Source organism: Gracilinanus agilis, chromosome 1, assembly GCF_016433145.1.
Source record: "Gracilinanus agilis isolate LMUSP501 chromosome 1, AgileGrace, whole genome shotgun sequence".
NCBI lineage: Eukaryota > Metazoa > Chordata > Mammalia > Didelphimorphia > Didelphidae > Gracilinanus > Gracilinanus agilis.
In genome coordinates, this window is record NC_058130.1 from 170,436,321 (window position 1) to 170,458,733 (window position 22,413).

Consider the following 22,413-nt stretch of genomic DNA (forward strand, 5'->3'; position numbering starts at 1 on the left):
GCTCCTTTTCTTATCAGTTCCTGATTATCCTGTGATACTACTCTCTTCCTTTTAGCTGACAAGCTGGACACAGACTACATTGAGCGGTATTTGGGGCAGCTCACCCCCATGCAGGAGAGCTGCTTGATTAGACTCCGCCAGTGGTTACAGGAGACACATAAAGGAAAGGTGAGTGCCTGAAGGGCCTTACTTTGCTTAGTGATATTGGTATTCAACTCAAAAATTAATGAAGCACAGATTATGTGCAAGGCACAGACTTCAGGTGCTAGAGATACAGAGATGAAGATATAGTCCCTCTCCTTGGGGATCTGACTGTCAGGCTGGCAGATAAGAAATATGCACTGATTCTTAAAAACAAGGCAGAAGGTAAGTACAAAGGAGGGAGGTGACTAGACAAATACTGTGAGAAAATTTGAGGAGGAAGCAATCACTTTGGCTTGGGGGGATCTCAAGGAAGAGAAGGATTTCAGCAAATCAGTATCAAAGAGGAGTCCATTTTAGACCGAGTGGACAGGCAAGAACAAAGGAGCAGAGGGGAGAGTAAGCAGGGGAAGGGTAAATAATTTAGTTTGACTGGAAATAGAGTTCACAAAGAGCAGGAGAATTTGTTAAGGGTGGAGAGGAAGGAAGATTGTGGCCAGGCCAAAATCTGAGTATCATATTTAGGAATGTGGACTTGATTTGGTAAGACTGGTCTTTTTTAGAATCTTCCTCCAGGGTGACTGAAAGTCTGAAGTGACCTAATGCATCTCAAGTACCATAAACACTTTAAAGCATTATATAAAATTCCATTACTATTATCGTTGTTGTTTTTTGTTGTGGTGTTATTATGTAATGTGGAAATCATGAAAGTTTTCATGTAGACAAGTGGCATGTTCAAAGCATCATATGAGAAACATTTGCTTTGGCAATAATATACATGTTTCAGAAAGAAAGATACAACTTAAGTAAATAGAACCTGATTTCAAAAACCATTGTTACAGAAAGACCAGGACTATGGAAAAATCTGAAACAAAGAAACTCCAATTTCCACTGTACCTTGGGTAGTTCTTAAATAATAACAATGATAACTACATTTATATAATAACTACATTTATATAATAATGATATAATATATAATGTAACACATAATGTATGCCAGGCACTGGGCTACAAATATTACCTCATTTGATCCTCTAGATCTTTAGTTAGAAGCAGAAGAATAGAAGTCAGGAAAAGTTAATGGTTTACAGCCTTCTTTGGGATGTGTAAAGAAAGACCTCTCTTAGTATGGTGTATTTATTTCTGTCTGCCCTTGAGTGCTAGGTCAAAGCTAGAGGCAGCAGTTGGGACCACCATGGGACATATAGGGTATTTATGGAGGACCAGTATTGTTGGTGTGAGGGTTTGCTGAGCCCTTTCAGGGCTGCTCACCCACCTTTCACCCAGCCCTTACTGGTGGCTCCAAGAAGCTATAGCCTGTGCAGCAGCCAACCCCAGGAAAGCATCTCTGCAGAGACAGGTGGAGGGTAATTGATGGGACTCAGTGACTTAGGGGGATGTCTACTTTAAGCATATGAAGACATTCCCTGGCAGAATGGGCAGATGAGAATAGCTTGTTCCGAGGGCCACCAGGGGCTGTGGAGGGCTCAGACACTGAAGATGCAAAGGTTGTTCATTGTGTCATGGGCCATCACCAGTTCTCCTGTGTTATAAGGGAATTTAGGCAGAGATGTTATATGGGGAATTAAGGCAATAAGGGGTAATAGCTGGTTGTAATATGGGAATAGGCTAGAGGTAATAGGGAGATTAAGGCAAGGTAATGTTACAATAGGGATAAGGCAGGTAAAGGACTAAAGGTAATGTGAATAGGGATAAGGCACTGTGGATAGGGGTTTGTGGAACCCTAAGGCAGTAAATAGATAATGAAGATACAATGGTGAAGGTGGTAGATTGAGATGGTAGGAGAAGTAAGGGAATGACTAAGTTTAGGGAATATAAACATGGAGGTATAAAGAGTTGCAAGGGCAGACAGCTACAGCCTGAGAGACACAGACTGGGACACAGGTTTGAGACAGAGACACTAAAGGGAAACAGACTGAGCCCTTTAAGTAGGAAGGGCACTTCTACAAAGGTTAGGGCCAGCCAAGAATGGCTTGAAACTGACTAGAGGGCTTCTAGTGAGTTTCTCAGGTTCACAAAGGAATAGCTCAGAGGAAGTCTTGAGATTACACTTCCTCCAAAATGGACACCTCTGATTCCCTTCACGAGCCAGAGACAATATTATTCCTTTCTCCCCTTCTCTCTCTCTTATCAATCAACTAATGAACTAGCCAAAGGTTTGATTAAGTGATAAACAGGGTTTATTGATTTTTAGGGTTAATTGGAAAGGGGGGATGGAGGGGGGGTACAAGGTAACTCTAACAGCCGCCTAGGGAAAGCTTCAGGTGAGGGAGGGAGACAGGAATGTGAGACTGAGATAGGGCCTGCCTAACTCACCCCCAAAGGGTTTTGTAGCCTATAGGATTAGGAAAGTTGGATACAATGATTCAAGAGATAATTTGTAACAAGCCCTATTTGACTACAGGGAAACTATGTCTACCAAGTTTGAAAGCTAACCCCAGATCCCAAGAAATTTAAGAAGGGAAAATGATGATTGGGAATAAGGGAGGTTAGGAAGATCTAAAGGAAATAATTAAGCTAACAAATTTTAAGAGAAAAGCTGCAGAATATAGGCCAGGTTTTCAGTCTAAAGAACAGAGCTCAGTTGACCCTTCTCCTCTCATCGAGTCCCCCAGGTCAACTGACTAACCTCAGGATTCTAAACCCTTTTCAACTGTCAGAAACTCTCCAGTAAGGCTTTGCAGGGCTGATATGCACCCTATTTGCACTACACCTGACTTTTGTTTTGCTGCTGGACTTAGATGACTGGAACAGAGAATGAGGCTGACAACTTTGTGTCTCACCTAAATCCAATTCATGTACAAAACATTTCCCTTTGATGTTATTGGTCTTCTGAAAACAAAAGAATGAATAATAACAACTCTTCCTTAACAGCATCTGGGACCATGAAGGTGACAGGTAAATAGAGCTCAGAATGCATAAGCAACCATATGTTCAATGCCATAAGCCATACCTATTACCCTTAAAAATGACCTTTTCGGGGGCAGCTGGGTAGCTCAGTGGAGTGAGAGTCAGGCCTAGAGACAGGAGGTCCTAGGTTCAAACCCAGCCTCAGCCACTTCCCAGCTGTGTGACCCTGGGCAAGTCACTTGACCCCCATTGCCCACCCTTACCAATCTTCCACCTATGAGACAATACACCGAAGTACAAGGGTTTAAAAAAATTTTTTTAAAAATGACCTTTTGGCCTTTTTTTTTGACTACCATAATGGTGTGGTTATGGCTAAAAGGACTCAAGACAGGAGCCTTAGGGGAACCAAATAAATAAAATGTATTCAGGAATGAAAGCAATTCCCTTTTTCCTCTTCCCCTCCCTTAAGGGCTTTTAAGGACTCCTGGGCTTTGCTCTCCTCCCTGATGATGAACCCTTAGGACCTCTTGGCTTTTCCATTTGCCTTCTAGCTAAACCCTCCTATCTGTGCTGGCTCCCTCAGTGAGAGTGTTAGCTCCTTGAGAGGAGGTCCTTTTTTTTTCCTTTTCTTTACCCCATTTTCTTTTATTGTTAAAATTCCATTTTCTTTTATTTTCAGGTTCACAACTTTCTCTCCTACCTCACCTATCCTAAAGAAAGCAAGAAAAACAAAACCCTTTACAAACATGTCTTTCTTTACCTATTTGTATCCCCTGTTCTCAATATAGTTCTTGGCACGTAGTGTTTGTTAAAGACTTTTTTTCCTTTCATTTAGCTAGCCTTCATTCATTCATTTATTCCCTTACCTTCTCCTCCTTCCAAGGCATGGACCTAATCTGCTTTTCTCAAGGACATATATATTTTCTTTATCTTTGTCAGCAAATGAATGAGGGGAGATATTCTTTTGGAAAACTTCAAAGAATCAGAGTGAACATGCTGGAAAGGACTTCAGAGCTATCTAGCTCGATCCATAAATTATACAGAATACTTCCTTCATCCCCCAACACTTGTCATCTAGTCTGTTCTTGAAGAGCTCTGATGGGGGGAACCCATTACCTCCTGAGACTGCCCATCTTGCTCTTGGCTAGCTCTCCTTGGGAGGAGGAAGTTTTCCTTAAGTTGATCCTAAATCTGTCTCTGTAATTTCCACTCATTGTTTCTAGTTTTCCCCTGGGGGTTGAGGCAGGAGGTGGGGTAGGGTGGTCAGCTAGCCAAATCTGATGCCTTTTCAATATCACAGTCCTTTGAATACTTAAATAGCTGTCATGTCCTCTCTGAGGCTCAACCTATTCTGTTTTAAGGCTAAGCATCTTTGTAAATACCAAATGGTTTCTTTTCTAGTCTTCTCACTATCCTCAGGTAACTAAAAAAAAGTATCATTTTGATAGACATTTTCTGATATAACCCAGCCTCCAACCCTAACTTGTAAGAAAGAAAAACAATTTACCAAAACCCACCTACAAAATGAATGGGTAAATGGAACATTCTACTTCCATAACCCGCCCACCTCTTTACTGAAAGGAAGGAAGCATGCTTCCCACTTCATCATGTATTTCTTAGGGTTAAGATTATATTAATTCAATTCTATTAAAAATGAAAACTTAATATAATTTAATTTCTCCTTAGTGCTGTTTTCATTTGCATTATTGTAGAGTAGTCATTTTGCATTTTGTTCTGCTGGTTTTGCTTTCTTTGGCTCTTCCCTCTTGAGACTTTTGCCAAAGTTCTTTTTTTTGGCTTGGGTCTCCCTAATAGCTAGGCTGGAAGTTTATTGGCCACTTACAGGCTCCATTCTACTACCGATCAGCATGAAACCTTTGATTTGTTTTATTTTTGACCTTGGTTGGTTCCATCCTCCTTAGTTAACTGGATGATGCTCAACATATGTGTGCCAGATTTAGTGTGAATTCCTGACTGGCTAAGCTTATTTCAGCTCAGTATTCTACCAACTTGCCCCCAGTCACAATGAGGGATTGTAGTAGGTGTTCAACACTACAGTTAGCTTAGTGTCATTGTTCTGCCCCAAACTGAGCATAGTACTTCAAATATGGCCTGACCAGGATCAAGATAGTAAAGCTGTTATCTCCTCACACTGGACACTGTCACTCTTATTGTGCAGTTTGGGATCAGATAGCTTTTTCCCACAACCATGTTGCATTCTTGACTTGTATTGAGTTAGCAGAATACTAAGATATCTAGATATTTTTCTCCATAGGAATCTAACCATGTTTCCTTCTCCTACCTCTTCTCCTTTTTCCTCCAAATTGCTTTTTTGAATCCAAGTGGATAACATAGGCACATGTAACTCAAATAAATTTCATATTATTTTGACCTATTTTTTTAGTCTGTGACAACTTTTAAGAAAGATAATCTGTTACTTAAAACCATCAGCAAATGTTATATGTAATGGGGATAAGCTAGAATCTTTCCCAGTAATGAGGAGAGAAACGCTCATTATCATCTATATTATTCAATATTGTACTAGAAATGCTAGAAATAGCAAAAAAAGAAGAAAAGTAAATTGAAGAAACCAGAATAAACAATGAGGAAATAAAACTATCTCTTTTTGCAAACAGGATGACACACTTGGAAAATTTTTTAACTAATTGAAATTAATTGAAACAATAATTTTAGCAAAGTAATAGGATATAAAATGAATCCATGTAAATCATTAGCATCTCCTTTTTCATTTGGATTTTTTATTTTAATAATAAATTTCCACATGTTAGCATTTCTATATATCATCAACAAAGCCCTACAAGAAGAGATAGTAAGAGAAATTTCATTTAAAATGATGATAGACAATATAAAATACCTGAGAGTATATCTGCTATGACAAATCCAGGAACTATATGAATGATGTAATTATAAAACACTTTTTTTTCAAATAAAGTCATATTTAAATAGATGGAGAAATGTTAGTTGTTCATGGGTAGGCCAAACCAATGTACAGTGGTACCTTAACACAGGAGTTTAATTCTTTCCATGGCCAAGCACATAACTCAATTTCATTGTATGTCAAATCGAATTTCCCCATTTAAATTAATGGAAATGCAATTAATGCATTCCAGATCCAAAAACTCACATGAATTTTTTGTTTTATATGCTTTTAAATATGAAAATGTACTTTATAAATAACAGATAAATATATTTATAGATAATACAAAAGAATGTAAAAGAAATAAACTTGGTTATGAAATGTTATTTACCTTCAAGGTCAGGCAAAGATGCTGGTGGAAAAGATTTTCATTTTGTGTGATATTGCTTAACATTACTTACTCTCTGCACATGTAATGCTACATTTAAATGCAAAATTGACCTTACACATTACTTATAATATGTAACTTTATTATAAAACTTAATTGCTATTTCTAAAATTTATTTATCATCATTTTCTTCACTGAATTTTGACTTTTGCCACACTTTCCTTGATATCATTTAGAGGCCATTTCAACAAAAAACTTTCCATGGAAGTTTGTTTCTTCCTTTCAGAACGTTTTGATAATGTGTGAAACAAGTGTCATTACACAGCTCCAACACACGACCTGTTGCAACTTTTTCTGTGTGTGTCTTTTCAATAAACTGTTTAATTTTTTCCCAAATTCTCAACATTTCTTTTCTCACTTGTACTGATTACCTCATCCACCTTGGGCTCCTCCCCCCTTTTTTACCCCTGCAAAAACCTTTGTATGCTGCTGCTGCCATAAACTCCTTCAATTCTTCTGTCATCAGACCCATGGTTAAAAGTTAAGAAATTTGCCCCAAAAACTGATAATAAAAACAAAAATAAAGAAGAAAGCAAAAGTAATTCAATACAAATGCTCACATGCCCAGATAAACACTGAACTAAACGAGACAGCGTCGTGTAACTTGTGAGACCGAACATTTGGCAGCTATCTAGTAGTGGGTGGCGGAAGCTTGTGATTCAAATATCCGCTTGTGACTTAAAGCAAAAGATACCAACCATGTCTGCTTGTACCTCAAATTGCCTGGGACTTAAGGTGCTCATGTATTTTAATTAGAATGGCAATTCTACCTAATTTAATTTACTTTTTCATTGTCATACCAAACTTCTAAAAATAATTTTACTGAGCTGGAAAAAATAATAACAAAATTCATCTGGAAAAACAAAAAAATTGAGAATGTCAAAGGAATGAAATGAAAAAAATATAAATTAAGGAGATCTAGAAGTATCAGATTTCAAACTGTATTATAAAGTGGTAATTATCAAAACTATTTGGTACTGGCTAAGAAATAGAATTTGGTAAAAATTCCTGGGAAAACTGGAAAGCAGTTTGGCTAGATTTATAGGCCAATATTCTTACATCATTTACCAAGATGAGGTTAAAATGGATACATGACCTTGCTATCAAGGGAGCTATCATAAGTAAATTAGAAGAACATGGTGCATGTTAACTATCAGATGTGTGAAAAGGGAAGAATTTATGAGTAAATAAGAGATAGAGAGCATTGTAGGATATAAAATGAATAATTGATTACATTAAATAAAGTTTTTATGCAAATAAAACCAATGTAGCCAAGATTAGAAGGAAAGCAGAAAGCTGGGGGTGAAATTTTTATAGCCAATTTAAATGGGGTTAAGTGACTTCGTCAGGGTCACCCAGCTAGGAAATGTCAGCAGCCAGGATGCAGGTCCTCATGACTCCATTGTGCCACCTAGCTGCCTGCCAAGTCCAATACCTTCTCTACTACACCCTGTGCTCCTTCAGTCTCTTGAATGAGAATGGCCCATAAGGCTATGTTTTTTTAGCAGTTTTCTCTTCTGTGCCAGGAAAGAAACCTGCATGAATTCTTTCCTCCTTCCTCCCTCTTCCACAGATTCCCAAAGATGAGCACATTCTTCGATTCTTGAGGGCTCGAGACTTTCACTTTGACAAGGCCCGGGAGATGCTGTGCCAGTCCTTGAGCTGGCGAAAGCAACACCAAGTAGACTACATCCTTCAGACATGGAGACCTCCACCCCTCCTGGAGGAGTTCTATGCAGGTGGCTGGCACTACCAGGATAGAGGTTTGCCTTTTTATGTATCTTCTAATCCCTGAGTTTTGCCTGACAGTACCACAAAGAGAGAAAATAGGGCTTTGGTGTGGAAGTGGGCTTGACCCAAAGTTCCCCAGTTATGCTCCCAAAATCATTCTGTTGGCTTCAGAAGAGGTGGCAAATGGAAATGGATTGTTTCCTAATTTCTTGACTTCATTAGCTTTGAGAACACTCTTCATGTTATAAACTTTTTTTTTCCTTTATGAATCTCTTTTCCTCTCCTACTATTCCCACTAGGGCTGTGAAATGGCAGAGATGATCCTTCTGTACTCTGAAAAAGCAAAAACAAGGCATAGAAAAAAGAGGAGCAGAGTTGGGACTGTAAAAATAAAATAGGGCGGACACAAAAATAAGGACAAAGACAATAAAAATAAAGGTTCAAATTGATTCCTAGATACTTTTGATAGATGTTATTCAAAAGTATCTTCAGTGGAGGGCAGCTGGGTAGCTCAGTGGATTGAGAGCCAGGCCTGGAGAATGGGAGGTCCTAGGTTCAAATCTGACCTCAGACACTTCCCAGCTGTGTGACCCTGGGCAAGTCACTTGACCCCCATTGCCCACCCTTACCAATCTTCCACCTATAAGTCAATACACAGAAGTTAAAGGGTTTAAAATTAAAAAAAAATTAAAAAAAAAAAGTATCTTCAGTGGTAAAGTGAAGTGAAGCTCAAAGATGAACTTCCCTTTAGGTCCAGGTGCAAGGAATGCTAAAAAGACTCTTGTTATAGAAAATGAAACTTTTTATTTAAAACATATGAGGGGGTAAAAGGATTTCTAATTCTAAGAGATTCTAACTCCACCCAAATAAACTCCCAGGTTCCGCAAGGAACTGCTTATCCTATGGTTAACAGGCTACACTAATCTTCCCTGATCTATAACTAACAAAATTTTATACTATTCTAACTAAAACTACCACTATAATCCTTAACTTCGCCTTTAAGTTATAAAGATAACTAAGGCTAGCTGGTTGAGTCTTAATAAGAATCAGGTTAGAACTCTGAGCCTTAACAGACTCAGAGTCCAAACCAAAAACCAAGTTTTCTTTGGTCTTTTCAGAGTTTAACCAATCTATACACAATAATAGAGAAAATAAATAGTGTTCCCAACGTTGGAAAAGAAAATACTTCCCTTGTTCAAGTCTTTCACTCAGAGAGAGATAGAGAGAGGAAAAGATGTTACCTTCTCTAGTCCTGAGAGAGAAAAGAACCTGTGTGTGGCTCTGTAAATGCCAGAAGCCAACTCTCAGAATGTCACACCCAGAGTGTCTAACTGTCATAGAAGAAAAGGTTATAACTGCCAACCGTTGAAAGTTACACTTTCTCTCAGCTCTATTTGAAACTCCAGTTCTTCCTCAAGCCAGCTTCTCTACTTCTTATCTCTAAACTAATAAAACAATACTTATTTTCTAATATCATCCTTATAGAACTAGAATCCTTCTTAATTTTCTCTTTTAGGATGGGTTATTTCCTATGAGCCTTAGAGTGGCTGGGACATTCTCTGTGCCTTGTTCCAAACTTTGAGCTGTCTCCATGAGTAGCCTCTGGAGATTCTGTTAGCAGTAGAGTTCTCTGCTTCTCACTAGTGGCTTTACTATTCTCCTAGATTTCAGAGGCGGGGGGAGTAAGAGAGAAAGAATAAGTGTTACTGACTGATTTGTCCCTTTTCTTTGCATGGTCTCTCACAAAGATGGCCGTCCTCTCTATATCCTGCGTCTTGGCCAAATGGATACCAAGGGCTTGATGAAGGCAGTGGGAGAGGAGGCACTCCTTCGACATGTGAGTAGTGGCTCTTCTATTTTCTTTTTAAAAAACATTTTTTCAATTAATATACATTAATTTTTCTTTTCCACTTCCCTTCCTCCCCCACCACTGGGAAGAAACAAAACAAAGCAAAACTCTCTAACAAATATGCATCATCAAGCTAAACAAATGCCCAAATTTGCCATGTCTAAAAATGGATGTTTCATTCTGTACCCTTTGTCCATCATCTCCCCATCTGGAGATGGATAACCAAGCTGCTTCTTCCTTGGTCCTCTGAGGTTGTGATTGATCATTGAGCTAATCAGAATTCCTAAATCTTTTGATGTGGGTTGCCACAAAGGGAGGTTGGTGAATGGATGTTGATAGGTTGCTATAAAGATGTAGGCAGGAGTTCTGTAACTGGCCAATCAGCAAACCAGGGATTTTCCCTCCTTTGTAGTCTGAGCAGAATCAGGCAAAAGTAATGTGAAGTTACCTCAGGGTGTTTAGCACATCATTAGCATCCCATTTGCATTGTGGTTTGCTCTGTACCCCTCCCTCCCACTGTGAGGAAACACAGTGAACCATGGATAAGGTGACACTGACCAAGGTGAACTATGGGTAAAGTGACATCAGCTCCTTGGGCATGGCAAAGCTGCAACACCCAGACAATCAACTCCTTCCCTGACAACGAAGCAAGATAAAAAACATTCTGAAAGCCTCTTGGGACCTTTTCCTTGCCGTGGCCACTCCATCATCTTCCTCCCTCTCTCAGTAAGGCTTGTTTCCTTGCCATGGAGATTGCTCAAGCTGTCAGTTTTTTGGAAAAATTTCTAATTTTGCTGCCCACATCACTTTCAATTATTTTCCTTTACATTGCTGCTGTTTTTATGAATTTTTTTTATTTTTCATTTTCATTTTTCTTATCAATTTACTAAATTGCATCAATTCATATAAACCTTTTTAGGTTTCTCTGAACCTGTTCCTTTCATCATTTCTTAATATTCTGCCATTTCCTTAGGACTTTGATGAGCTAAGTTCCTGAGGTCAACTTAATGAGTCGTGGAGGGTGCACTCATGAGAAGACCAGGAGAGGGCATGGGATTTGGGTGGGTCATGTTGGCTTAGTTCCTGTCAAGACTGTCTCTGCCTTTCAGATTCTTTCAGTTAATGAAGAGGGACAGAAAAGATGTGAAGAGAATACAAATCAGCTTGGCCGCCCCATAAGGCAAGTGTTTGGGAAGCTTGCTATTTTCCCTTAATAGGAAGAATCAATCACATCTCTAGAAAGCATCCTATGGCCTGTTTTTCTCTTCATTTCCCCTTCTTTCTCCTTCTCCCCTTTCCATACCCCAATACTGAGCCTTTTCACTCTTTCCTCTGTCTATAGGTCACTTTAATGTATCAAAGGGGAGTTCATAGGGGAATCACTGTGTATTGTTGAGATTTGGATGTTTGGGACTCTAGCCAGCCCTGCATGACGTGCTTGGGGCCAAGGGGAGGGAAACCCTAGTGAAGTAGGTGATTCTTTGATATCCTTGGTTCAGTTCCTGGACGTGCCTTGTGGATCTAGAAGGGCTGAATATGCGGCACCTCTGGCGACCAGGGGTGAAGGCCTTATTGCGGATGATTGAAGTGGTTGAAGACAATTACCCAGAGACATTAGGACGGCTGCTCATTGTGCGGGCCCCACGTGTTTTTCCCGTGCTCTGGACACTGGTGAGTGCAAAACAGGAAATGGGTCTCGTATAGTCTGAGACAAGTCTCTCCAGATTATATCTTTGTAAGGGAAAGGGCTGCCTTTGGGGAGTTTTTTCCCATGAACTTTCTTGCCAGCTTGTCTGAATGTAAGAGGTGTATGTAATGATGATGATAATCCTAATAAGTAATATTCTATAGAATTCTTTAAGGTTTGCAAAGTACTTTTCATTTATCATCTTATTTGAGCCTCATGGCAACTTTTTGATGTGGGTGCTATTTTAATTCTCCATTTACACATACATAGGAAAACCAGCTTGAGAGAACCCAAATAATCCCAGGGTCACACAGTTACTGAGTGTCTGAAGCAGTTAGTCAACTAGAATTTAAATGCCTACTAGTGCCAGGCACTGTGCTGAGTGCTGGGAATGCAAAGAAAGGGGAGAATAGGGGAGAATAACATGCAAAAAAAATGTACAAACAAGATATAAATATCATAAATTATAGATAGCCAACAGAGGAAAAGACATTAGAATTAAGGGAGAGTGGGAAGGGCTTCTTGAAGGAGAGGAGATTCAAACTCAAATCTTCCTGACTCCAAATGTAGCCCTCTATCTACTCTGCCATTTGCCACCTCAGTAGAGCAAATAATGAGGCAGCCTTGAGATGGGTCAGAAGTGTTTCTGGACAGTGTTGCTCTAGTATGAGTGCAGAGTAGGCAGTGAGGAAATGCTTTGAGGTAGAGATGCAGCAGCCTCTGCAAGACTGACAAAGATCAGAGGGTTGGAAAACAGAACGACATTTCAACCCAACATTTTTTAGCAGTGGTGTGTTGAGGGGCTAGTGTTTGGAGGCTGTACATAGGGCCAATTCCCCTTTTTATTCTCTACTATATTCATCCTCAGGATAAGGGTAAGGCACATCCAGCTGTTAGATATACCATCAGCTCCAGATCTAGCAGGGATAATACCTTAGGGAAGGCAATGTGAAACAATGGGGAGGAGTGCTGGATTTGCACGCAGAGATCTCGAATTCAAATCCTGGGTCTGCCACTTATCACCTGTGTGACCACTTACCCTCTTTGGTCCTCAGCTATATGAGAGTGTTAGACTAGATGGCCTTTAAGGTCCCATCCACTTCTAAATCTATAATTCTCCCCTCGTTAGAAGCCATGCAAAACCCTAGAAATGTGGAAAGCTTCTACTCTCTTCTCCTGCATTACTTTTCAGGTGAGCCCCTTTATCAATGAGAACACGAGACAGAAATTCCTCATCTACAGTGGCAGCAACTACCAGGGCTCTGGAGGACTTGTTGATTATCTGAATAAAGATGTAATTCCAGACTTCCTAGGAGGAGAATGTTTGGTGAGAACGGTCTTATCATGGCTGGACTGTGGTCCTTAAGGGGGGGGGGGAGCATTTTGAGGATTCTTTCCTGGTCACAAGATTCAATTCTAGAGTTGTAGGGCTGGAGTTCTATGGAATGGCTACTAGGAGGGAAGAGGAAGTGGGACAGGATTCCCTGAAGCCTGTTAGAAAGTGGTATGGCACACCTGTCCTGTCTCTTCCAGTGTGTTTCTGTCTTCCCAGGTGGAATAAGATGGCTGAATTTGGATCCTCAGAAGAAGGGGTGATAGGGGCCTTCTCCACCTATTTGACCCTGTTTGTTCACTCTGAACCTATAAATTGAACTACCCTCAAGGTTGCTTTCAATAAGCTTCCTAAGGGGATAGAAATGGGTTTTAAGGGAATTTGAAAGTGATTTAGAAGAGTTCCTAAGAACTCTGGGTGGTGTGTAGTAGGGGTAAAGGTGGAAGAATTATAGGGGAGAAGGACATAGAATCCAGGGCACAGGGTGTGCTCTGAGAAGTGCTTTCTGGATAAGATGGAGGTACTGAGTTCTGACGCTCCTGAAACTGGTCTTTTGGTTTTAGTGCAGTGTCCCTGAAGGGGGCATCATCCCAAAGGCCCTCTATCAGATTGAAGAAGATCAAGAGAATGCGGATAGGGTCCAACTGTGGACTGAAACTGTCTACCAGTCTGCAAGTGTGCTCCAAGGGGCCCCCCATGAGGTATTCTTTTCTTTTATTTGGTCTAGTGGACTTGCTCAAAAAAGCAGACAGCAGGGATGTGCTGGGACCTCCTTTAACCAATTGTTAATTTGATAATTTGGCTTCTAATGCCATTATCTTCCCCTGTTAGACCTGATCCTAAGTGCCAAGGCAGAAGAGCAGTAAGGGCTAGGCAATTGGGATTAAGGGGCTCACTCAGGGTCACACAGCTAGGAAGTATCTGAGGCCAGATTTGAACCTAGGACCTCCTATCTCTACGCCAATCCACTGAGCCACCTAACTGCCCTTCAAATGTTAAATTTTTGATGTTAGCATTCATACCTTGGAAATCTACAAACTACAAATCAGAGCTCAATTTCTTGTTTTGTTGATTGTCTACACTTTAGGAAAATGATGGAGAAAATGTTAATAATGCAGATTAGATTTAAAGTATGTCCTGTTTGTGACTTTCCCATGGAGAGCAAGTTGTTAATCATTTACCCACACTCCACTGGATATACCTACTTCCCTTGGGGCATCAGAAGGGTTGGACCATTATATATCAAAGCATTCCTTTCTTTTTCTAGGTATCTACCTGGAAGGCAGGGGAGGGAGAGGATGAATCGCTTCTTGTCTAACTCCTTATACTTTACCTATTTTATGTCTAGATAGCAGTGGAGATTCTGGAGGTTGAGTCAGTGATTACCTGGGACTTTGACATCCTGAGGGGAGATGTGGTATTCAACCTCTTTCACTCTAAGCAAGCACCTGTACCAAGTCCCAGGGAGCCCAAGGCTGGGAGCAGTGTGCAGCTCATTGACCAAAACTGGGTTCTGGGAGTGGATTATAGCCGTGTGGAGTCTCCCCTGCTCTGCCGGGAAGGTGAGAGCATTCAGGTGAGAAAATTTTCTACTCTTAACAACTCAGGAGCTGTTATGGCTCTTGGGAACTCTAGAAATTGACTCACTGGGATTCATTTTCTCCCAGGTCCTGAAATACTTTCCAAGCAATGGTTCCCTTGCTCAGGAAATTAAATGGTTTAGGTCTGGATGTTGACCTGCCCTTGGGAGTTAGGGAGCAGCAGCTGGAGTTATACTTCTTTTAACTTTGATTTCAAGTAGATGAAAGGTGTTTAGTTCTACTTTTTGCTTTGTTGAGGTCTCAAACTCCCAACCTTAAGAGGAAAAAATAGTGGCCATCAAGTCTTGCTCCTTGAATTTCACCTTGGTCCTTCCTCTCTAAATCTGTCTTAAACAGCATTGTATATTCCTTTGTTTCCCAGTGCCTCATTTCATTTGGTTAAACAACAATAATGTAGAGTGCTTATGTTTCTAGGCACTATATATAGTGCATAAAAGAAGAATGAAACTTGACTGGAATTCATGGAGGCTTTTGGTAATCATCTACATACATCTGGGATCAAACAGTTCATCAGCAGAAGTTAATGAAGCATTTGTTATGTGCCAGACACTGTGCTGGGCACTAGAGATGATACAAACAAAAAATGAGATGGGCCCTGTCCTCAAGGAGCTTCTGTTTTACTGGGAGGATATGACATGTTCACAGTCTAGTTGTGAAAGAAAAACCATTTCACAAAAGGCAACTAAGGAGCACTGGATTTGAAATTAGAAGACTTGGGTTCAAATTCCTAGCTCTTCCACTTAATAGCTGTGTGACCTTTGGCAAGGGTCTTGACCTCTTTTGTTGTTCAGTCATTTCTGGCTCTTCATAATCCCATTTGAGGTTTTCTTGACATAGGTACTGGAGTGGTTTGCCATTTCCTTATGCAGCTCATTTTACAGATGGAAGTAACTGAGGCAAACAGGATGAAGTGACTTACTTGAGGTCACACAGCTAGTAAGTAGTTGAGCCTATATTTGAACCCATGAATATGAGTCTCCAGCATTTTATCCATTGTGCCATATAACTGCCCCTTCACCTCTGTAGGGCCCCCATTTTCTCATCTATAAAATAGCAGGTTTAGGTTCAAGCATCTTCTAGGTCTCTTCCAGCTTTACATTTGTTATCCTGGTTAAGGATAATTATTATTGTTATCCTTATTGAGGGAGCAATTAAATGAGAAATTGTGCAGTAATGACCATAGGAGCTTGGAGAATTGAGAGCTAGAGTAATTGGGGAAAGCTTCATGGGCGTAGGAAAACTCGAGATGGGACTTAACACATGTATAGAACTTGGATAGAATGAGATAAAAGGAAAGAGCATTCTTGATCAAAGGAATAGGAGCCCAGGCATGGACTCAGGAATGAGCATGGCCTACATAGAAGGCAATCAATGGAAGACTACAGAAGGAAGTTTGGAGTGGAATATCAAAAATTAAATATGGGTACTGTAAGATTTAAATCAACGTCCAATAACTCCAAGTATTAATTTTATAAAGTTTATTAATAATCACTTGAAGTAGAAGGAATAAAAAGGAAATAGAAGTAAGAAAGACCTAATTATCTAAAAAAATTAAAACCACATGAGCAAAACTCTCCTGGCTGTCACCTCATGCCTCCTCCACCAAACCCCATCACAAGAAGAGTGTGAGAGGCGGGGCTACACAAAACTTATATCCTCCCTACATCAGCACGTAATGTGAGGAGGAAAATGGGATGCTGGGAATTGGAGTTTCTGGGTTCAAATTGTAATTACACAATCCCCCGTGATTCCATGGGAAATGAGCATGTAGATATCTCCCAGATTTACATGCCTAGTTTCCCCATGGAATCAGTAGCAAAGAGGCAGAATTTCCAGGAAAACTTGGAAAATTAATCATGGGAATTTGTGCTTGATGTGAGAGACTAAAGGAATCATTGTACATTCTTGAGCAAGGGAATGATACGTTAGAAGTGATAGTTTAAGATAATTAATTTGGCAATGGTGTGTCAGGTAGATTAGAATAAGGATTCAAGAAGCAAGAAGATGAGGTAGAAAACAATTTTAGAAACCTAAATGTGAGGCGATGAGGGTGAGAGTAGTGGGAATAGTGAGAAAAGGATGACTCTGAAAGATATTCTAGAATATGAAATGACATAAGGAGGTGATTGGATCAAGGTCATCCCTTTAATATGCATCAAATAAAACTTCTAGTTTTTCAGTCTGAGATGATAGAAATGAATTAGATGGGAAGAGCAGCCATTTGGTTTCTGGGAAATGGAGGGAACAAGGAAAGTTGGCTTTAGGGCTTACAGGGTCTGAAGTGAGGATGGAACATCTAAATGGAGATGCCATGAAGGTAACCCTAAGAGACACTGGCACAGGACTGTCCAGCATGGTGTGCCCACATCAAAGAAGGTGCTGTGCTTTATGAGCAACACAGAATTGCAGTAGCTCAAAAGAAACATGAGATCCAGAAATTTAGAGATCTCCATCCTAAATGTTCATATGAGCTATACGTATCTAACATGTGGTAGAGCCTTCTGAGATCTTAGTGGTCTGCTTAGCCATGGTCAGATATACTGTAATCACTGGTTCCCAAACTTTTTTGGGCTACCACCCCCTTTCCAGAAAAAATATTACTTAGCCCCCTAGAAATTAATTTTTTTTAAATTTTAATAGTAATTAATAGGAAAGATAAATGCACCTGTGGCCATCATCGCCTCCCTGGATCGCTGCAGCACCCACCAGGGGGTGGTAGCACCCACTTTGGGAATCACTGCTGTACATTGACCCCAATGTAGTGGTATTTTAGTCCTCTTTGTAGACAAAAGTCAACAACCAATCAACAAGAAAGGTGGTAAGCAGATGAGAGTACAGAACAGGAAGATATGTCTTTGGGAATCAGTAGTGTAAAAATAAGTAAGAAGATGTGTTTTCCTTGGGTATAGGTACAGACAGAAAAGAAAAAAGCTTCAAGGACAGAACTTTGGGTAGGAGAAAGTTCCAGAACAGATGAACACAGGTGCTATTAGAAGGGCAAGAAAAGGCAGAATCACAGAAACCAAGAAAGGACAGATTTTTAAAGAGTGGGCAGTAAGTCATGCCAAATGCTGATACATGGATGAGAATAGAGATTGTGAAAAATGGCATTGGAGGTAGGCTGAAAGGATATAGCAGGAGGAAGAAACCCATGCTGACTTGGCTGGAGATACTGTGTTCAGAATGCCTTGGATCCTCTCTGGTATTATGATTGATAATTCTTTGATATTCTTTAGCCTCAGAAATAACTTTATCACTTTGATTTGTGGCGTACTCAGGGTGATGCCTCAGGGCCAAATTGGAGCATAATTTGCCAAATGTTTAAAGCCAAGCCTTATTTCTTTTAAACCCCAGACTAATTTTTTTAAGTGGTCTTTAGAATCCAGAGCACATAAGTTAAACCAAGGACTTCACATTTTAGCTTATGTAGTTATATAGTGCCTTATGATTTACAAATCATTTTTCCTAACAACAGTCCTGTGAGGGAAGAGGAGGTAAAGATGGGAAAACTGAGGCTCACAGGTGTGCGGGACTTCTCTCTTATGGTCAAGCAGCTAGAAAGTGTCAGAGCAGTATTTAAGCCCAGGGTTCCAAATTCAAGTGGTCTTTTCACTATATCATTCATCCCTTTTGAAGCTGCTTGTTCTGGCTTTTGGGAGACCTCAACTACTCCTTGGTGAATCAATCAGTCCATTCATAAGCATTTAATAAGTACCTTCTATGTACCAGGAATTATGTTTTAGAGATGATAGAAAGATAAAAAGTGAGGCATTTAGACTCTTTCCTCAATATTCTACTGGGTAGGAAACAAAAAAATTCACAGATAAAACATAGGATTGGTACAAAATAAGTAAGGTTGTAAGTAAAAGTCAATTTATAAGTAAAGTAATTTTGGTGACAGGGAGGCACTAAAAACTGGGAGAATCAGGATAAACCTCTTGAAAGGATATGGCACTTGGGTTGATCCTGTAATGAAGTTATATGTTCCAAGAGGCAGAGGTGATTCTACCCATGTGGAACAGGCTGTGCCAACACCTGGAAACTGGTAATGGAGTATCATATATAGGAAATTGCAAGTAAAAATAGCTAGTTTGACTATAGTCGTCATGTAAGGGAGAGTGATGGGCAACCAGTCTGGAATGAGGGGTTGTAATTAAACTCTAAGGAGCTCTAAATGCCAAACAGAGCTTACAGTTTAGAGACCATTTGTATTCACCCCTCTATTTTACAGATGAGGAAACTGAGGGGCCATAAATGGCTTGCCTAAAGTCGCACGGGTAGTAAGTATCAGAGTCAAGTCTTGAACCTTTGTCTTTTGTCTCCAGAGTCAATGCTCTTTCCTCTTATCCTTTACCCCAGTGGCAGGGTAGAGCTCCTTTAAGTTCATGATCAGGGGAATGGCATCATCAGACCTGTACTTTGGGAATATTCAGTTGACAGATAAGTGGAGGGTTGATTGGAGGAGAACCTAGTTGAGGTATAAGGCAGAGTTCATTGTGGCAGCTCTCTCTCTTTCAGGGCTCCCATGTGACTCGTTGGCCAGGTTTCTACCTGCTTCAGTGGAAGATGGCCACTCCATTAGCCTGTGCGGCCAGCAGCCTCCCTCGAATGGATGATGCTCTGACGTCTGTGCAGAGCCCGGGTCACAAGTGTAAACTCCTGTACTACTATGAGGTCCTTGCATCTGTAGACTTCAGGTAGGAACCATGGGACTGGGTTGTCAGGGAAGGGAAAGCATTTAGCTGTGGAAGACAAAGTTGATTAGGATAATCACCATAAAAACAACATTCATATGTCACAGCCATGATCTCATTTGGTCCTCACAACAATCCTATGTGATAGGTGCCGTGATTATCATTCCCATTTTAGAGAGGGGGAATTTGAGGTTCAGAGATATTTAGTAAGTATCATATAGATAGAAAGTGTTTGAACCAGAACTCAAACTGAGGTCTTCTTGTCTCCAAGTCTATCCCTCTATCCACTCTGCCTGAAGGTCTCATAATTTATTGCCTCATGTAAACTGATGAGCTTCTACTTTAGGTCACGAATTTTTTAAAAAAGGTTTTGATGTAGAGTTTAGGTAAAATGCTCAGTGATGACTGGCAGGTAAATTAATGGTCATGGTCTGGGTTTTACAGCCAGAGATAATGAATCTAGGGTAAAAAGGGTGTATCAGGGAATTGAAGAGAGGCTTGTGGACATAGTGAATCTTTTTATGTTTGGAAGGACATGTCTGTCTGAGGTCATTTGAAAAAAAGAGATAGAACTGGGTCACTCAAAAGGACAAGGCCATTTCGGCAAAATTCAACAATCATTTCTTCAAAACATTTCTTCATTGCTTGCTAAGTGCAAGACGATGTGCTTTGGGGACAGAGAGGGATACAAAGAGGAAAAAGCAACATCATCCCTGCCCTCAGGTAGCATTATAATTTAATAGGGAAGGACAGGATATGTAAACAGAGAAGCATCATTTTTTAAAAGGTAGAATGTGATGGGGACAAAAGAGATCCAGACAGAATTCTAGAAAACTTTCAGTATAGAGAAAACACTTTGAATTGGAGGGAGGCAAGGAAGACTTGAATTGGACTGAGGCAGCAGGAGGAAGAGAAGGATTTCGGTGGGCAGAGGTGAGGAGGGAGTGCATCCCAGGCGTGGAGAATGGGACTTCCATTCTCCTATCAGATGGTAGGCTGAATGAATTAGTTTGTAGTTTTCCCCCGAGGCATTGGGGGAGCCAACTTAAGGTGGCTGAATGCAGGAGTGGCAAAATTAAACGTTCATTAGGAAGGTTATTTCTTTTAAAATTATTATTGTTATTTTAAACCCTTACTTTCTGTCCAAGTGACAACTCTAAGACAGAAGGGCAAAGGCTAGGCAAATTAGGGTTAAATGACTTGCTTGGGGACACACAGCTAGGAAGTGTCTGAGGCCAGATTTGAACCCCAGTCCTCCTGACTATAGGGAACACAGCTGCCCCAGGAAGGTTATTTTTGCAACTATGTGAAGGGTGAACTGTTGGGGAACAGACCAAAGACAGGAAACCAAGTGAGATGCTATTGTAATAACTCAGGCAAAAGGTAGTAAGGCACTAGGCTAGGTTGGTTGAGCAGAGAGAGAGATATGGTAGAAATGGAATTGACTGCATTTAGTGCCAGATTTTATTTGAGTGGCGATGGAGAGGTCAAATATAATGCTCTGGTTAGGAACCAGAATGCAATTCAAGAAGCATTTACTGGGGCAGCTAGGTGGCTTAGTGCGGATAGAGAGCCAGACCTCGAGGCAGGAGTTCCTGCCTTCAAATATGGCCTCAAGTACTTTCTCGATGTGTGACCCTGGGCAAGTCATTTAACCCCAATTGCCTACCCCTTATGGCTCTTCTGACTTGGAACCAATATTTAGTACCAATTCTAATATAGAAGGTAAGGGTTAAAAAATCATTTTAAAAAGAATTATTTATTAAACACCCAATATTGCCAGGTGAAGTGCTGTGTATGGAGGATAGAGACACAAAACCAAACTGTCCCTGTCCTTACATTGTTTACTTTCTGTTGGAGGAACGGTAATGGCATCAACAGAGTAGGTAAATTGGGAGGAGAAGCAGGACCAGAAATAAGATGGCAAGTTTAGCTAAGGATATAAGAGCATAGATTTAGAACTGAAAAGGATCTCAAGAGAAAAGTAGAGTTAAATCAATAAACATTTATTAAGCATTTACCATGGCATTATGCTTGGGGTCCATTCCTTTCATTTTATTGATGAGGAGATCTAGTCCCAGAAAAATTAAGTGACTTGTCCATGGTCACTAAGATAAGCAGAAGAATCACTATTACCTGTTCTTTTCACTGAGTTGGAGGACATATCAGTGGAGATATCAGTCAGGTAAGATGTGAGGAGAAGATGTCAGCCAGGAAATGTGAGACCTGGAGCTCAGGGGAGAGAGAGGGATTTCCTTGCCCTCTTCTTGATAGATTCTAGGCTCAAGTCTCCTCTTCTTCCTTCCTGCACCTTCAGTTGTTATATCAACCCCAGTCCTGTAGGGCAAGGGCTAAGCAAATGGAATTAAGTGACTCACCCAGGATTACACACTTACAAAATATCTGAGATCAGATTTGAGCCCAGGTCCTCTGACTCTAGGTCTCTGATTGTGCTACCTACCTCTGCCCCCTTCAAGTCTTCTTTATCTTCTTCCCTTTTCCCTCCAGGTAATATTTTAGTGCTGCACATCACCATCTTCTTTTTGGTTTATTTGAATTTTTGTAAAATTAGCAAGCATTTATTTTCTCTCCTTCTCACCTCTACCCCCAACTGAGAAGGAAAACAGAAAATCAAAACCCCTGTAACAAATGTATATGTCAAACACACAAACAAAAATTCCCCATATTGGCCATGTCCAAAAACATGTCTCACTCTTCATATTTACTACTTTTTGCCTTCTAACTTAGTAGAAACTATCTTTAAAAAAAAATAGCATTTTAATCAGCATTTTAATCCTCAATAATCTCTTCCAACAAAAAAATTTTTTTTTAAATCTGACCTGTCTTAGTATCAATTCTAAGATAGAAAAGTGGTAAGAGCTAGGCAATCAGTAAGTGACGTGCCCAGGGTCACATAGCTAGGAAGTGTCTAGGCCAGATTTGATGCCCCCTCAGTTCTAACAATAAGGTTTTTCCCTCTCCTGGCCTATTTTCATTCATTCAGCAAGCATATATTTGCTTTTCTATTACTAGGTCCCAAGTAATATGTGAGGTGCTGGGGACACAAGGACAAAAATTAAAGAGTTTCTGCCTTGACAGTATGGACACAGAAAAATAAAAATATATACCAGATAATTACTGGGGCAGGTCACTGGCACCTGAAGGGGATCAGGAAAGGCT

At 40.3% G+C, this 22,413-nt stretch overlaps 1 protein-coding gene across 1 annotated transcript in view; it reads left to right on the plus strand.

The window, feature by feature from the left end:
- SEC14L5 (SEC14 like lipid binding 5) overlaps positions 1 to 22,413 on the plus strand; it is a 90,829-nt gene that overhangs the window by 66,570 nt on the left and 1,846 nt on the right. The window contains exons 6-14 of the mRNA XM_044678261.1: positions 56 to 168; positions 7,912 to 8,101; positions 9,818 to 9,906; positions 11,028 to 11,098; positions 11,418 to 11,589; positions 12,798 to 12,932; positions 13,502 to 13,639; positions 14,287 to 14,514; positions 19,058 to 19,236. Of these exons, the coding sequence (XP_044534196.1) occupies positions 56 to 168; positions 7,912 to 8,101; positions 9,818 to 9,906; positions 11,028 to 11,098; positions 11,418 to 11,589; positions 12,798 to 12,932; positions 13,502 to 13,639; positions 14,287 to 14,514; positions 19,058 to 19,236 (1,315 nt within the window). The remainder of the gene's footprint in view (positions 1 to 55; positions 169 to 7,911; positions 8,102 to 9,817; positions 9,907 to 11,027; positions 11,099 to 11,417; positions 11,590 to 12,797; positions 12,933 to 13,501; positions 13,640 to 14,286; positions 14,515 to 19,057; positions 19,237 to 22,413) is intronic.